Source organism: Tachyglossus aculeatus, chromosome 23 (assembly GCF_015852505.1).
Source record: "Tachyglossus aculeatus isolate mTacAcu1 chromosome 23, mTacAcu1.pri, whole genome shotgun sequence".
Lineage (NCBI taxonomy): Eukaryota > Metazoa > Chordata > Mammalia > Monotremata > Tachyglossidae > Tachyglossus > Tachyglossus aculeatus.
Genome location: NC_052088.1, coordinates 40,353,174 through 40,370,322, shown reverse-complemented (window position 1 = coordinate 40,370,322; position 17,149 = coordinate 40,353,174). Strand labels below are relative to the sequence as shown.

At 47.7% G+C, this 17,149-nt stretch overlaps 1 protein-coding gene across 1 annotated transcript in view; it reads right to left on the bottom strand.

Moving 5' to 3' along the window:
- The window catches only part of ERCC8 (ERCC excision repair 8, CSA ubiquitin ligase complex subunit), a 54,495-nt gene that overhangs the window by 17,093 nt on the left and 20,253 nt on the right, over window positions 1–17,149 (bottom strand). The window contains exons 7-10 of the mRNA XM_038765922.1: window positions 15,982–16,048; window positions 14,012–14,115; window positions 12,169–12,293; window positions 6,627–6,824 (exon numbers count right to left, since the gene is read on the bottom strand). Of these exons, the coding sequence (XP_038621850.1) occupies window positions 6,627–6,824; window positions 12,169–12,293; window positions 14,012–14,115; window positions 15,982–16,048 (494 nt within the window). The remainder of the gene's footprint in view (window positions 1–6,626; window positions 6,825–12,168; window positions 12,294–14,011; window positions 14,116–15,981; window positions 16,049–17,149) is intronic.

Here is a 17,149-nt window from a genome sequence, read left to right as displayed (position 1 = left end):
AGATGCATCTCCGAATTTTTAAATTAAAAAAAAAAAACATTTTATGTTTCTACAGAGGAAGAAATACATTCTTGGCTTGAAGGACAAAGGGCAAACACCTTGCAATTCTATTCTCCTTGGGTGATTACAAGATAAAAATAGCAAAGACAGACTGCAGCTATTTATTTTGCGGTGGATTCATTCCGCACCAGCAAGATAAGACACATGTGAAAACACTGTAGTGTTTTTTTCTCATCTGGGTTCCCTTTCAGAGCAGTTAGCTGGATTTTACAAAACAAAGCACCCATTTAGATGAATAACTATGAGTCGTAGGCCCAGGGAGCTGTAGAGAGGTCCCTTCAGCTTGGTGGCTGCCAACAGGAGATCCACTGGGCTCCTTTCCCAGGAGCTGTGAAGTCGGCGCAATATTATATATTATATATGTATATATGTTTGTACATATTTATTACTCTATTTATTTATTTTACTAGTACGTATCTATTCTATTTATTTTATTTTGTTAGTATGTTTGGTTTTGTTTTCTGTCTCCCCCTTTTAGACTGTGAGCCCACTGTTGGGTAGGGACTGTCTCTATATGTTGCCAACTTGTACTTCCCAAGCGCTTAGTACAGTGTTCTGCACACAGTAAGCGCTCAATAAATACGATTGATTGATTGATTACTATTACTAATACATTCTTATTATGTTCCAAGTAATGTACTAAGCACAAGATAATCAGGTCAGACATAGTCAATGTCCTACACAGGGCTCACAGTCTTAATTTCCCTTTTTCTCAGTACAGTGCTAAGCGCTTAGTACAGTACTCTGCACACAGTAAGCACTCAATAAGTACGATTGAATGAATGAATTTTTCAGATGAGGAAACTGAAGGTTCAAGCCTGGACACTTTCCAATAGGCCCCGTTGCTTCCAACAGCCTAGCACTCAGGCACTGGATTCCTAATCATCATCAATTGTATTTATTGAGCGCTTACTATGTGCAGAGCACTGTACTAAGCGCTTGGGAAATACAAATCGGCAACACATAGAGACAGTCCCTACCCAACAGTGGGCTCACAGTATAAAAGGGATATGTACAAGTAAAATAAATAAATAAATAAATAAATAAATAGAGTAACAAACATGTACAAACATATATACATATATACAGGTATACATATATACAGGTATCTAATCGCTTCTCCGTCAATTACCTGCTGTGTGACCTTGGGCAGGTCACTTCACTTCTCTGTGGCTCAGTTACCTCATCTGTAAAATGGGCATCAAGACTATGAGCCACTCAGGGGACATGAACTGTGTCCGATCTGATTAACTTGTATCTACCCCACTGCTTAGAACAGTGCTTGCCGCATAGTAAGCATTACCCCAAAACTTACTGGCATACAAACACCATAAAACAACCTTAACAAATGGCTTAATACCATAAAAAACAATTATTTGGAGCAGGCAATCATATATGCCTCACTCTTTATGAGATCACTAGAATGTTTGACCGGAAACTGCCACTCCAAGGATCCCTCCCTCCTACCCATTTTTCATTGTCTAATAATAGTAATAATAATAATAATAATAAATTGCAGCCAGTGCTCTCCCCCTTCCTTTCTCCCCCCAACCTCCAACTAGAGACTCATGCACCGCTGGCCCCCCTACTCCTGAACTGCTGAGTCCCCCTTGTAAAGCCTGGATTTGGATTTTCCAAAGCTACCAACACCATTACGGCTAGAACTTAAGAATTAAAGAACCACAACCTTCTTGGAGGCCTCAGCTTTGCTTTCAGCCATAGAGAAGCTTAAGGAAACAAACGCTTAATGCGGCACCAATTTAAGTGAGGCTTAATGTCAGCGTGCTTAGTACAGTGCATTGCACCCGATGGGTGCTCAGCATATACTTTACTGCTCCCTACTACTATCACTGCTGCTCAAGCCTATGGGGGTGTGAGCCTCTCAATGGACGAAACTGTCAAAAGAGAAAATGGAATTTCCTTGATTTTTGGTGGCACTGCTGCTGCTGCTCCTTCCCATTTGAATTCAGGTGTCCAAGGTGGTCCAGTTGCCCATTTCACCCTTCTAGTGCCTTCGCCTGGCCAACTAACTCAAAGAAAAATGCCCTGAGAAAGAACAACCTCCAACCCGTCCCCATCTAAGGTGTGACTCTTTAGTGATCCTGGCCCACAGTGGGTTTCTCTTGAGTGGGCAGGATCAGAGGGTACTCTATAAACACACAGGACCAATGACTCCTGGAAGGTTTGGGCCCAGTGCCCGCATGCACTTATCAGTAAATGTCTCACTCTACCCTTTCTGCTGCCTCCATCCATCTCCCTGTTGAGGTGGTATCCATTTTGCGATTAGGACTGATGGTAATGACCAGAGCTGAGGTGAAAGACCTGGTTACTAAGGACCAGTCAGTCAATCATTCAGTCGATTGTATTTACTAAGCGCTTACCGTACACAGAGCACTCGTCCTAAGCACTTGGTAAAGTATGATCCAGCAATAAAAACAGACACATTCCCTGCCCACATCTGGCTTACAGTCTAGAGGAGGAGACAGACATTAATATAAATGGATAAATTACAGATATGGACATAAGTCTTTTAGACTGTGAGCCCACTGTTGGGTAGGGACTGTCTCTATATGTTGCCAACTTGTACTTCCCAAGCGCTTAGTACAGTGCTCTGCACACAGTAAGCGCTCAATAAATACGACTGATTGATTGATTGATTGATAAGTGTTCTGGGACTGGGAAAGGGGGTTGAATAAAGGGAGCAAGTCAGGGTGACGCAGAAGGGAGTAGAGAAGAGGAAAGGAGGGTTTAGTCGGGGAAGGCCTCTTGGAGGAGATGGGCTTTCAGTAAGGTGAGGGAGAGTAACCATCTTTCAGATATGAGGAGGGAGGGTGTTCCAAGCCAGAGACAGGACGAGAGCGAGAGGTCAGTGGCGAGACAGACGAGATTGAAGTATAGTAAGAAAATTAGCATTAGAGGAGTGAAGTATGAGGGCTGGGTTGTAGTTGAAGAGTTGAAAGGTGAGATAGGAGGGGGTAAGGTGATTGAGTGATTGACATGCTCTGGGCACGTCACTCTCCTCCTCAAAAAACTCCAGTGGTTGCCTGTCAACCTACGAATCAAGCAAAAACTCCTCACTCTCGGCTTCAAGGCTGTCCATCACCTTGCCCCCTCCTACCTCACCTCTTTTCTCTCATTCTCCAGTCCAGCCCACACCCTCCGCTCCTCTGCCGCAACTAACCTCCTCACTGGGCCTCGTTCTCACCTGGCCCGCTGTCGATTCCCGGCCCACGTCCTTCCCCTGGCCTGGAATGCCTTCCCTCCACATATCCACCAAACTAACTCTCTTCCTCCCTTCAAAGCCCAACAGAGAGCTCACCTCCTCCAGGAGGCCTTCTCAGACTGAGCCCCCTTTTTCCTCTCCTCCTCCCCATCACCCCCCCTGCCCTACCTCCTTCCCCTCCCCACAGCACTTGTATATATATTTGTACAGATTTATTACTCTATTTTACTTGTACATATTTACTTTTGTATTTATTTTGTTAATGATGTGCATTAGCTATAATTCTATTTATTCTGACCAGTTTGACACCTGTCCACATGCTTTGTCTTGTTGTCTGTCTCCCCCTTCTAGACTGTGAGCCAGTTGTTGGTAGGGACCGTCTTTATATGTTGCCGACTTGTACTTCCCAAGCGCTAGTACAGTGCTCTGCACAGAGTAAGCGCTCAATAAATACGACAATGAAAGAATGAGTGCTTTAAAGTCAAAGATGAAGAGTTTTTGTTTGAAGCGGAGTTGGATGAGCAACTACTGGAGTTTCTTGAGGAGTGGGGAAACATGGACTCAACGTTTTTGTAGAAAAATGATCCGGGCAGCAGAGTAAAATATGGACTGGAGTGGGGAGAGACAGGAGGCAGGGAGGTCAGCAAGGAGGCTGATACAGTAACTAAGGTGGGAGAGGATTAAATACTTGGATTAATGTAGCGGCAGTTTGGATGGAGAAGAAAGGGCAGACTTAAACGATGTTGTGAAGATCAAACAGACAGGGTTCTACCAACTACTTGGCACTAGTCAGTACCGAGGGAGAGACGGTGAATAGGGAGGGCCTGTGGGAACTGGATCTGAGCTGCGCTGAGTGCAAGACTTGACTGAAACAAAACAACTTTGTCACCATCATAAGCCATCATGCCCCAGCAGAGACGAAGGTAAAGAATGCTTCTAAACGCCATCAATAATCAATCAATGACGTGTGAATGCTTAACGTGTACAGAATACTGTACTAAGACTGCAGACTGAAAGCCAGACTGTAAACTCATTGTGGGCAGGGAACGAGTCTACCGACTCTGTTGCATTATACTCTCCCAAGTGCTTAGTACAGTATTCTGCTCACAGTAAGCGCTCAATAAATACCATTAATGGGGTCAATACAAGAGAGTTAGTGGAAACAATCCCTGCCCACAAGGAGCTGACAGACTAGAGCAGTAGTAGTAGTAGCATTTATTAAGACTTTACTGTGTGCAGAGCACTATACTAAGCGCTGGGAGTGAGAACACTAGTGGGAAGTAGAGCTCAGGGGGCTCACAAGCTAGGAGGGCTTAGATAAGCTCTTCACGGGAACACCGATACCTGATCAGTTCATTGTATCGAGCGACTCCAATGCCAGAGTTTTAAGTATTGGCCACATGTGAGAAGAGCAGGGTGGCTCACTGGAGAAGAACACGGGCTTTGGAGTCAGAGGTCATGGGTTCGAATCCCCGTTTGAATCCCGGCTCTGCCACATGTCTGCCGTGTGACCTTGGGCAACTCACTTAACTTCTCTGAGCCTCAGTTACCTCATCTGTAAAATGGGGATTAAGACTGTGAGTCCCATGTGGGACAACTTGATCACCTTGTATCCACCCCCAGCGCTTAAAACAGTGTTCTGCACATAGTAAGTGCTTAACAAATGCCATCATTATTATTGTTATGTGGAGTAAAGTCATTAAGGCCCACGAGACTGGAAAACTCAACAGCGTCGGCTTTCTTTTGTCGAGTGGATATGCCCAACATTATACCACTGCATCTCTTCACAGTTTACACCCCCTCACAATTACAGCTACAGCCAACACCACTGTTGGCCTGCCAAACAAGAGAAACACATCCTGGATGTGTGCGGCATCTAAACAGGGGTCCCTTTTTGATTACGTCGTAGGCCAAATGAGGGTGGGACTCGGGAAGCCACCTCCTGCCGTTCAACTTGAAGTCTGCGGTCCTGGCAGATGACCGAGGCCTCAGCACCACCACTAGCACTGCTGTTCTAAAGATCTAGACTGTGAGCCCACTGTTGGGTAGGGACTGTCTCTATATGTTGCCAACTTGGACTTCCCAAGCGCTTAGTACGGTGCTCTGCACACAGTAAGCGCTCAATAAATACGATTGATTGATTGATTGACTGATTGATTGTTGCAGCCTCAGCTGCAACAGGCTACAAAACCAGCTCAGAGGAGCAGAACGGAGAGGAGGGAATAATGAGAGCCACAGTGGTATCTGTTAGGTGCCTATTATGGGCCAAGCGCTGGGGCAGATACAACCCGATCGTATGCAACCCCACGGAGTCTGAACTGTGTGAAACGCTGGGCGCCGTGGCACCTGGAGACTCCCACAGACTCAGGGGATAATGGGCAGGGTGGGGAAGCAGGCGGGGAGCCCTGTATCTGATCGGGACTTGTAGGAGGGGCTGGAAGATGTTCTCTTGATTAGCTTAGGCCGGAAAAGGGTGGGGGTTGGTGCAAACAAAACCAGGAGCACCCACTTTTCCTAATAATTAATAATAATCGTGGTACTTGTTGGCACTTACTATATGCCAAGCACTGTTCTAAGCACTGGGGTAGACACAAGTTTGGATCAGGCTGGACACAGTCCCTTTCCCACATGGGGCTCACGCTCGTCCCTATTTTATAGATGAGGTAACCAAGGCTCAGAGAAGTTAAGCAACTTGCCCAGGTCACATGTGGCAGTCGGAATTAGAACCCAGGTCCTTCTGACTCCCAGGCTTGGGCTCTATCCACTAAGCCATACTGCTTCTACTCAGTCACAGAGGGCATACCAATAACAGGCTGCACCTAAGACTCATCAGTCATATTTATCAAGCACTTGCTATATGTAGAGCACTATACTAAGTGCTTGGAATCTACTGGAATATAACAAGCTCCCGGAATATAACAATAGAATGACATTTCCTGCCCACAACGAGTTTATAGTCTAGAGGGGGAGACAGACATTAATATAAGTAAATAAAATTACAGATATGTACATAAGTGACTTATGAGCTCAACTGGGGGTTTCACCTTGAATCCCTTTTTTCTTGTTATTGTTATGTGCTTACTGTGTGCCAGGCACTGAACCAAGCACTGGGGTAGATACAAGCTAATTAGGTTGGACACAATTAGTCCCTGTTCCATAGTTTTAATCTCCATTTTACAGATGACGTAACAGAGTCAGAGAAATGAAACGACTTCTCCAAGGCCACACAGCAGCCAGGAATAGAACCCAGGCCCTCGCTCTTCCAGGCCAAAAGCCCAATCCACCCTTGGGCGAACGGCCCGAACGCCTGAACCCCGGCCCCACCATGAAGTACTGGATTTACCTGGAAGTTAGGCTGGAACACACAGCAGTCCACGGTGTTATAATGTCCCCTGAGCATGGTTATCAGTTCTCCCGAGTACACAGTGTACACCGCAATGGTGCTTCCATATGGCACAAAAACAAATTCCGGACTGCAGCCATGAGAGATGGCGAATTTCAATCCTTTTCGACTTTCGTTACAGACTTTTCCATAATTTACCTGCAAGAGTCGAGGTTATCAAGTTACTTGTTACTGAAGCTAAGCATAGAATTTCTTATTGATTTTTGAACATCTCGTAGTTAAACTATTCTTTGGCACATGATCAAATAATAATAATAACAATAATAATAATAATAATAATGGCATTTATTAAGCGCTTACTATGTGCAAAACACTGTTCTAAGCGCTGGGGAGGTTACACTGTGATCAGGTTGCCCCACGTGGGGCTCACAGTCCCAATCCCCATTTTACAGATGAGGTAACAGGCACAGAGAAGTTAAGTGACTTGCCCAAAGTCGCACAGCTGACAAGTGGCGGAGCGGGGATTTGAACCCATGACCTCTGACTCCAAAGCCCGGGCTCTTTCCACTGAGCCATGCCGCTAAAATAATAATAATGGATAGTGATATTTGCCAAATGTAGGTTATGTGCCAAGCACTAGGATAGTTAATCCAGCCAGACACAATCCCTGTCTCACATGAAGTTTTCAGTCTAAGAGGGAAAGGAAAACAGGAATTTCCTCCCCATTTTAAAAATGAAGAAATTGAGGCCCAGAGAAGTGAAGTGACTTGTTCAGGGTCACACAATAGGGAAGTGGCAGATCTAAGATTAGAACCCAGGTCCTCTGGTTCCCAGGTCCACATTCTTTCCACTAGGCCACCCTCCTTCTCTTGCTCCACAATACGGTCTTACCCAAGACTTTCCTGATGGAACGCATTAAGAAATGTCATATTTTAGAGAATGGTGGGCTATTTCACAAGAAAAGATTTACACTGCAACCCAAGCAATCCCATCAGAGTGCTAATCACAAGATATCCAAAACTCCCCACTCCCTAGGGATTTAGTTAGGGCATATCTGTCCTGCGTCCTCCTCTTCCGGCTTCCTGATCTCAAGTTTCTGGCCAGGCGGCTGGCTGTTAAGCCAGAGGTCTTAGGAAGTGCTAGAGGAAGGGAGGAGCCGATTTTATAATGTGGTAGCCAACCTAGTCAGAAGTTGGTGGGTGAGGAGGGAGGAGAGAGGAGGAGCTCATATAAGCAAAATTACCAAAGCATTTCAGTGGCCTAGCTCAATCAGTCAACAGTATTTGAGGACTTCCAGGGCTCAGAGCCCTTGGGAGAGGTGAACAGAGTCAGAATAATAATAATAACGATGGCATTTGTTAAGACATAACAAATAACAAAAGACATAACGCGCTCTCTCAAGGAGCTTATGGTGTAGCTTCTAGACTGTGAGCCCGCTGTTGGGTAGGGACTGTCTCTATGTGTTGCTGACTTGTACTTCCCAAGCACTTAGTACAGAGCTCTGAACACAGTAAGCGCTCAATAAATACGATTGATTGATTGATTGATTGACAAATACTAAAGGAAAGTTGATTCTCCCCACCTATATGGCGACTTGGCTCGGCAAAGCCTGCAGGTCTGCTCACTTGACATAGGAGCCCAAGGATACCCTCCTATTTTGGGCAAACATATACACCACAGGGTTTCAGGGAAAGGAAAGGTATTTTCAAAATGTTTCTTTCCTCCAAATGGAAGGGAGAATGCATTCATCAGCCTGAGACTGGTTCTAGGTCAGACCAGACTGGAAAGAGCAGTCAATTGCTCGCATCTGGTGACTGCCTGCTAGCCTCTCTGAAATAATTTGGCGACAACTCGGTGGATGGTAGCCACTTCAAAGCAACAACAACCCATCCAACCAACACCAAAGCAGGACAGAATAGGGATTCCACACTGGTGCCTAACAAAAGAACCCTGTTAACAAACTTGCATTGTTGCCACAGGAATCGTGCCCACTCTGAGACCAGAGTAACTCAACCTCGAGGCTTCCAAATCAGAACCAGGAAGGTGACACCATTAACTAGCTAAGTGAATAAGACGAGGGCTCCTGTTACCTATTCTTGTGATTTACTAAACAAGTTCAACGACTCCAACTGGGATATACATGAGCGCTAATCGTACAGACAGAGCGCCCGAGGCAGTCAGGTAAGTACAAAACACGTTCCCCTGCCCACAGGGAACTGACACTCTAATGGAGGAGACAAATAGAGCAGTCAAGATAAATCACTGAATGTACAACTGATCAAATTTATACCAAAGGGCTGCTGATGGGCTTAAATGACAATTTCAATCCACCCTCCACATTATAACACATACGTACACTTGATGATTTGCTTTGATGATTCTAGAAACATTTTTATGCCAGTCTTTCACTTAAAGAGTATAAGCTTCCTTGAGACTGTAAACTCACTGTGGGCATGGAACATGTTACTAACTCTCTTATATTGTACTCTCCCAAGCACTTACTACAGTGTTCTACACACAATAAATGCTCAATAAACATGATTATGGCCAGGGAATACGTCACTTTGTTTTACTTCCCAAGTGCTCAGTACAGTGCAATGCACGAAGGGGGCAAACAATATATACTATTACTCCTCGTCCTATTGCTACTATATTAAATGAAGTAAATTTGTTGGTTTATCCAAAGCTCCTGGGCCTCAAAACAATAATAACAATAATCACAGAATTTTTAAAGCATGAACTGTGTGCCAAGCAGCATGGCTTAGTGGTTGGAGCACGGGCCTGGGTGTCCCAGCTCCACCATATGTAGTAATAATAATAATGATAACTGTGGTATCTGTTAAGTGCTTACCATGTGCTTTGCACTATACTAGGCGCTGGACTGGATACAAGCAAATCAGGTTGAACACAGTCCCTGTCCCATGTGGGGCTCAAAGTCTCAATCCCCATTTAACAGAAGAGATAACTGAGGCCCAGGGAAGTGAAGTTCCTTGCCCCAGGTCACAGAGCAGACAAGTGGCAGAGCCGGGATTAGAACCCATGACTTTCTGATTCCCAGGCCCGTGCTCTATCCGCTACACCATGCTGCGTCAAACATCTGCTGTGTGACCTTGGGCAAGTTGCTTAACTTCTCTGGGCCTCAGTTACCTCATCTGCAAAATGGGGATTAAGAGTGTGAACCCCATGTGGGACAGGGACTGTGTCCACCCTGATTAACGTGTATCAGCTCCAGTGCTTTGAACAGTGCTTGGCACATAGTAAGCCCTTAACAATACCATAGTTATTATTATTAAGCGCTGCGCTAAGTTCTGGGGTAGAAATGAGATAATCAGGTCTGACACCTGTCTCTTGGGGCTCACAATCTAAGTGATAAAAAAATAATGACTATGATAGCAACAATAGAAGTGGTATTTGTTAAGCCTTATTATTTTTCCAAACCATTCAGTTCATGTCTCCCCACTCCTTACGAAACTCAAGTGGTTACTCAACCACCTCTGCATCCAACAGAAACTCCTTACCCTCAGCTTTAAAGCATTCAATCATCTTGCCCCCCTCTTACCTTACCTTGCTGATTCCCTTCTACAACCCATCCCATACACTGCACTCCTCCAACACCAACCTATTCAAAGTACCTCAATCCCGTCTAGCTCACCGCTGACCCCTTGCCCACATTCTACCTCCGGTCTGGAACTCCCTCCCCCTTCATATTCGACAGACCGCCACTCTCCCCAACTTCAAAGCCCAATTAAAATCAAAGTTCCCTCTGCTCCCCAGTTCCTTTTCCTGAAGAATCGATTGATCGATTAATGGTATGTACTGAGCACTTACGGTATGCATAGCACCGCCGTAAGTGCTTGAGAGAGCACATCTCTGCACTTCTCAAAATTCCTCCAACGGTTGCCCCCCTATTCCTTTCCACGTCACACAGAAACTCCTGCCCTCTGACTTTAAAGCTTTCAATCAGCCTTCTCCCCTCTCTATCTTCACTCCTCTCTTACTACACCCCAGTGCACAAGCTTCTGTCCCCCATGCTAACCTAATTCCCTGGGCCTCATTCTCTTCTCTCTCACTGTGGACCCTCTGTTCACGCCTGGAGCTCCCTCTCGTCACACCTAGCAGACCCGTGCTCTCCCGCCTTCAAAGCCCTTCCAAAACCCCATCTCCATAAGGCTTTCCCTGATGAATCTCTCATCTCCTCCATCCTATTCCCCGACCACTGCCACCCCACCACTTGCGTGTCACCTAAGCCCTAGGGTACTTTCTCCGCTTCCCCCCAGCACTTAGAGAAGTATCATTAAATTGCTGTTGATTCCCCCATCTGTAATTTATTTTTGTGACTGACTCCTCCTGCTACTTCTCCTCGAGGGCAGAGATTGGGTTCCACAAGGGATTACTACAGTGCCCTGCACGGCATGTGCGCTCAGTCGATACTGCTGATAGATGAACTGATATCCACTCTCCCTTCCTTTTAGATTGGAGCTCTGGGTGGGACCAGGGATTGTGATCAAGTCACTTCACTTCTCCGTGCCTCAGTTCCCTCATCTGCAAAATGGGGATTAAGACTGTGAGCCCCCCGTGGGACAACCTGATCACTTTGTAGCCTCCCCAGCGCTTAGAACAGTGCTTTGCTGTTTCTAGTAAGTGCTTAATAAATGCCATTATTATTATTATTAATTATATCGTCTACCTTCCCCAGAGCTTGACAAGGAGTAAGTGATAAATAAGCCATATCACCATAGCATCGGAACTACCACTATCATTATGATTAGGGTGTGAATGGCTATGGAGAAGAAGGTGTGTGGGTGAATTCATAAGGGTGAAAGGAGGGGGAGTAGGGTGGGGGCCCAGTGTGGCAATCCTGAAGTTCTTGGGCAGACGAGTCACCAACCATTTTGAACTTGCAGCTGAAGACACAGAGGCATGAGGAAGCTAGTGAGCTCTCACAGGGCCATAAAGAAGCTAGGAGCAGCTGACATAACTTTACCTGGTAGCTGTTGAGCTACTAGGCCGGAGCCTAAGCTATCGAGCCCCTTGCGCCTTCAGGGGAGAAGGGGGAAGGAGGAGGGAGGTGGCAGAAGCGCCAACTTCCACTTTGAGCACCAGGACAAAGAGAGGGCAGGGATGACCTTGGGCAAGTCACTTAATTTCTCTGGGCCTCACTTCCCTCATCTGTAAAATGGGGATTAAGACCGTGAGCTCTATGTGCGACAGGGACTGTGTCCAACCCGGTTACCTTGGATCTATTCCAGTGCTTAATACAGTGCCTGGCACATAGTAAGCACTTAACAAAAACCACAATTATCATTATTATTGTATTATTTTAAGAGGATGAGGCCGCCCAAGGTCATGCAGCAGGCCAGCAGGAGAGCTGGCTCCAGAACCCGGGTCTCCTGACACAGTCCCACGTCCTTTCTGCCAGGCCACACTGCCTCTCTACAGCAGAAAGCTGTACGGAAAAGCGTGAAGAGATCCATTTCCCGACCAACTGTGAGTAGGTGGTCTGGAGTGCCGACCGCCCCTGGCCGGGCCGGGCACCTCTCACCAGCGTGTTCTTCCCAGCCGAGCTGTTCCACAGCCTCATCCGGTCATCCGTCCCCACGGTCAGAAGATGGAGCCCGTCCCTTGTGAAGCACAGGCCGTTCACTCTCCCGTTGTGAGCGGTATTGGCTGCCGTGACAAACAAGAGGCTTTCAGTTTCCTGCCTGCCTCTGGAGAAGAGCCGGACCAGACGGTGTCCAGCACCCTGCTTCGACATGTGGAAAGGACCGCTGTCCAGACGGTCGGCATGATCTGAATTCATACTAAGGCTAATCTGAGACTCGATGTAATCAATCCCTGGAGCTCCAAGATCAATCAATAGTATGTACTGAATACTTACTGCGTGCAAAGCACTGTACTAGGTGCTTGGGAGAATTGGTACGACACAACAGAGCTGGCAGACATGTTTCCTGCTGACCCAGAATGATAAAGAACAGATGCCAAGTGCAGGCTGACAGTGGAAATGCTCAGGTCATGGGGAGGGATGCCGGAGTTAGTGGGTAAGCCCCCGTCAAACCCAATACAATGAGAATCCAGGCTCCTGTTGGTTCATATCACTTTAAAATCAACTGCCAAAACTGGAATTGCTTATTCTTAAACTATCCAAAATGGTACTTCCATTCCCGGTCTAATGAAAATTTCACAGAACAATTTGAAAAAAAAAATCAAATAGGAATATTTCAAGCAAACTGACCACGGTTGTACTTTGGTCGGGAGGAACGAGGCTTGGCCCTCCATCGGACGCGAGGAACGCTCCCCTGATGGAGCGCCGCCACCGTTTCAGATGATCGGTTCTCAGAGGCGGAATGTCGATTTCTTCTTTATTCCCTGTGGGCCCAGAACTAGTCTCAACTGACTTTAAACTGAGGACCCTCAAGAAAAACCCTCAGAAGAGGCTCCCAAGCCTTCGGCCAGCTTCTACCCTGCTGACTGCATTCAGCCCCTTGTGTTCACGCTCCTCACTCCAGTCAAGCTCACCTGCTCACCATGCCTTGCTCTCACCTCTCCCTCCCCACTCCTCTTGCTCTCCGCTTCCCTTCTCCTCTCTCCTTCACATTACAGACCTATGCTCTCCCCATTTCTGTAACCCTTCTGAGATCATATTTCCGTGAGGACTACCCATTGATTTCGATTCCCCCCAGCCTCAACTGCCTCACCATCAGCACTTCCACCTCACCTAAGTACTCCTGACTCGCTGCAGCTCCTCTGTTTATATCTCTAAGCTCTACTCCGTCCTTGTGCCTGTCTCTCCTGTGTCCTGGAAGGTCGTTGAAGGTGGGGCTAGGGTCTGCTCACTCTCTCGCACTCTCCCAAGTTCACGGCACAGATGTCTGCACACAGTAGGTGCTCGGTAAATAACCGAATAACGTCTGGATCCTTCCGTCTTTATGTGAACTGCACGGGCACAGAGACGGCGGCTCATTGTGCGCACAGCAAGCCACTGCCATGTTTCTGAACCGGGCACCCCACGCAAGCTCCCCAGCCTGCTGACCTCCCCCTTTTAGACTGTGAGCCCACTGTTGGGTAGGGACTGTCTCTATATGTTGCCAATTTGTACTTCCCAAGAGCTTAGTACAGTGCTCTGCACATAGTAAGCGCTCAATAAATACGATTGATGATGATGACGATGGATGGAACCGCCTCCTTTTCTGAACCTGCGGTGCTGAAATTTGCTATTTGCCTGCGTTTTTGAAACTGACGGCCTAGTCTGGCATAGTGGAAGGTGGGCACTTGATTTGTGGGAGAGGGTCATGTTCAGAACACCGGAACTCTGGAGTTTCAACCCCGAGCGACTTCAAGTTGTGAGGAGGAGACGAGCCCGGCCGCCCCCGCTGCTGTCCCATTACCTGCTTCAGAAGAGCCTTTCGACTTTTCTCCATTGTGCTGATCCAGGGTAGCCAGACATCCGCTTGCTCTTCTCACATCCCACAGTTTCACGCGGCTGTCAGCGCTGAGCGGAAAAACAAACCCTGCTGATCTATGCTTAATAATAACAATAATAATAATGACTGTGGCATTTGTTAGGTGCTTACTATGTGCCAGACATTGTACTAATCGCTGGGCTAGATACAAGATAATCGGGCTGGGCACAGTCCCTGTCCCACATGGGGGCTCACAGTCTTAATCCCCATTTTACAGATGAGGGAACTGGAGCTCAGAGAATAATAATGATGGTATTTGTTAAGCGCTTCCTATGTACCAAGGACTGTTCTAAGCGCGGAGGTAGCTACAAGAAGCAGCGTGGCTCAGTGGAAAAAGCACGGGCTTTGGAGTCAGAGGTCATGGGTTCAAATCCCGGCTCCACCACTTGTCAACTGTGTGACTTTGGGCAAGTCACTTAACTTCTCTGGGCCTCAGTTCCCTCATCTGTAAAATGGGGATGAAGACTGTGAGCCCCACGTGGGACAACCTGATCACCTTGTAAATTCCCCGGCGCTTAGAACAGTGCTCTGCACATAGTAAGCGCTTAATAAATGCCATTATTATTATTATTATTATTACAAGGTAATCAGGTTGTCCCACGTGGGACTGTGGTCTTAATCCCCATTTTACAGATGAGGTAACTGAGGCACAGAGAAGTTAAGTGACTCGCCCAAAGTCACGCAGCTGACAAGCGGCAGAACCGGGATTAGAACCCAGGTCTATGCTCTATCCACTAGGCCAGGTTGTTCCCATCTGTAACCTGTACCACTGAGGCGGGACGGATATGGGAGAGAAAGCTGCCCTGGCCTGGCTCTGCCCCCAGGCACTTCTGGTCGGGGGGTGAGGGCTTGGGAATGCCCTGCAGGAAGCAGAACAGCAGCAACTGGATCAAGTCGGAATAATAACCCACTCCTGACACTGCCGCTGCAATGCCCCAGGGCCACGCCTCCGCTGACACCCCAGACAGCAGCAGGCCACCAGTAGCAGGTGCGAGTAGGAGAACAAACCAGGCCCCGCTGCTATCCCCTCTGTCTTTTGGCCATGATGGGCAAGAGAATGGCTGCTCCAGGGCCCTTAGAGCACCACCCCCAGACACATCAGAAGCAGCGTGGCTTGGTGGAAAGAGCATGGGCTTTGGAGTCAGAGGTCCTGGGTTCAAATCCCGGCTCCGCCAATTGTCATCTGTGTGATGATGATGGTGGCGTTTGTTAAGCGCTTACTATGTGCAAAGCACTGTTCTAAGCGCTGGGGGAGGTTACAAGGTGATCAGGTTGTCCCACAGGGGGCTCACAGTTTTAATCCCCATTTCACAGATGAGGTAACAGGCACAGAGAAGTGAAGTGACTTGCCCAAAGTCACACAGCTGACAGTTGGCAGAGCCGGGATTTGAACCCACGATCTCTGACTCCAAAGCCCGTGCTCTTTCCACTGAGCCACGCTGCTTCTCCAAGCTGTGTGACTCTGGGCAAGTCACTTCACTTCTCTGTACCGTAGTTACCTCATTTGTAAAATGGGGACTAAGACTGTAAGCCCCCCATGGGACAAGCTGATCACCCTGTAACCTCTCCAGCAATTAGAACAGTGCTTTGCACAAAGTAAGCGCTTAATAATTGCCATCATTATTATTATCAGCTGGCCTGAATCCCCCCAAACCACTGAGGTGTTTCTAGAGGACCCCCCCCCCCGAAGCTTTTTAAAGGTTCAGGCAGCCGGTGGGTTGCCCGGTGGCTGGCTGCCAGGAGCCCGCCCTGGGAGACCAGTTGGGCGCCATCCCAGTTGGGCCTTTCACCAGCTGATTCCTTCAGCTGAGGAGGTCCAACTTCCTGGTCAGCACAAACACATCACTTTCCGACACTACCACCTACAACCAAGCCCCACCCAAATGGCATCTTACCTCCCGGTTGCCAGGATATATTCTGAGCGTGGAGACCAGGAAACTGCCAATATCTCTTGCCGGTGACCTACGGGAATGAGAGGTGGTGTGGGGAGTTGCGTTTTGAACCCGGAACCTGGCTACCCCGCCACCATGGGAGGGGCTTGTGGAGATCAGGGTCCGACCCTCCCCGCTTCCCTCCAGGAAACGCTGGATGAGCCAAGAGTGACAGCAGGGACCTATGTGTGCCAAGAGTCTCCAGGGCTCTCTTTCCCGAAGTCAGCTACCATTTTCCTCATCACTCTGTCGCTCCATCAGATCTCCCTTGTGCCCCACCACCGCCCTTTCTGCCCAACTCCTCTGGCTTCCGTTTCTGTGGCAAGGGAGGCTTCCACCCCTGCGGTACTTTGCTCACAGTACGTGCTCAATAAATAGGATTGACTGAATGAATGCAACCTATCTCCAAAGAACACCCTGGCTTTAAAGCATTCAATTACCTTGCCCCCTCCTACCTTACCTTACTGATTTCCTACAACCCAGGACATTCATTTTCCTCCTATAATACCAACCTACTCACTGCACCTCAGTGTCATCTGTCTCGCTGCCGACCTCTCGTCCATGTCCTGCCTCTGGCCCGGAACTCCCTCCCGCTTCATATCCGACAGATGATCACACTCCCCACTTTCAAAGTCTTACTGAAGGCACATCTCTTCCAAGAGGACTTCCCTAACTAAGCCCTCCCTTCTACGCTGCCCTTGCACCGGGATTTGTACTCTTTATTTACCCCACCCTCAGCCCCAAGGTATTTATGTACATAGCCATTATTTAATGTCTGTCTCCCCCTCCAGACTGTGATTTCCCTGTGAGCAGAGAATGTATCTACCAGATCTGTTATAGTGTACTTTCCCAGGCACTTACTACAGTGCTCTACACACAGTAAGCACTAAAAAAACACAACTGACTGAACACCATTAGTGGATAGTCCAGAAAACAAGGGACGAGCAAGGGCATAAAAGCCAGAGCAGACAGATGACAAGACATTTGGGGTATACAGACTACCCATAGGTGGTTATCAGCTCACACCTCCTCTTGGGCTTCATCCCCCTACAGCCCTTGGTTCTCACGCCTGGAGGAGAGCACGGGGACCCTGAAATGCGAGCCAAACCTCAATGACGGTGGCAAAAGAAAT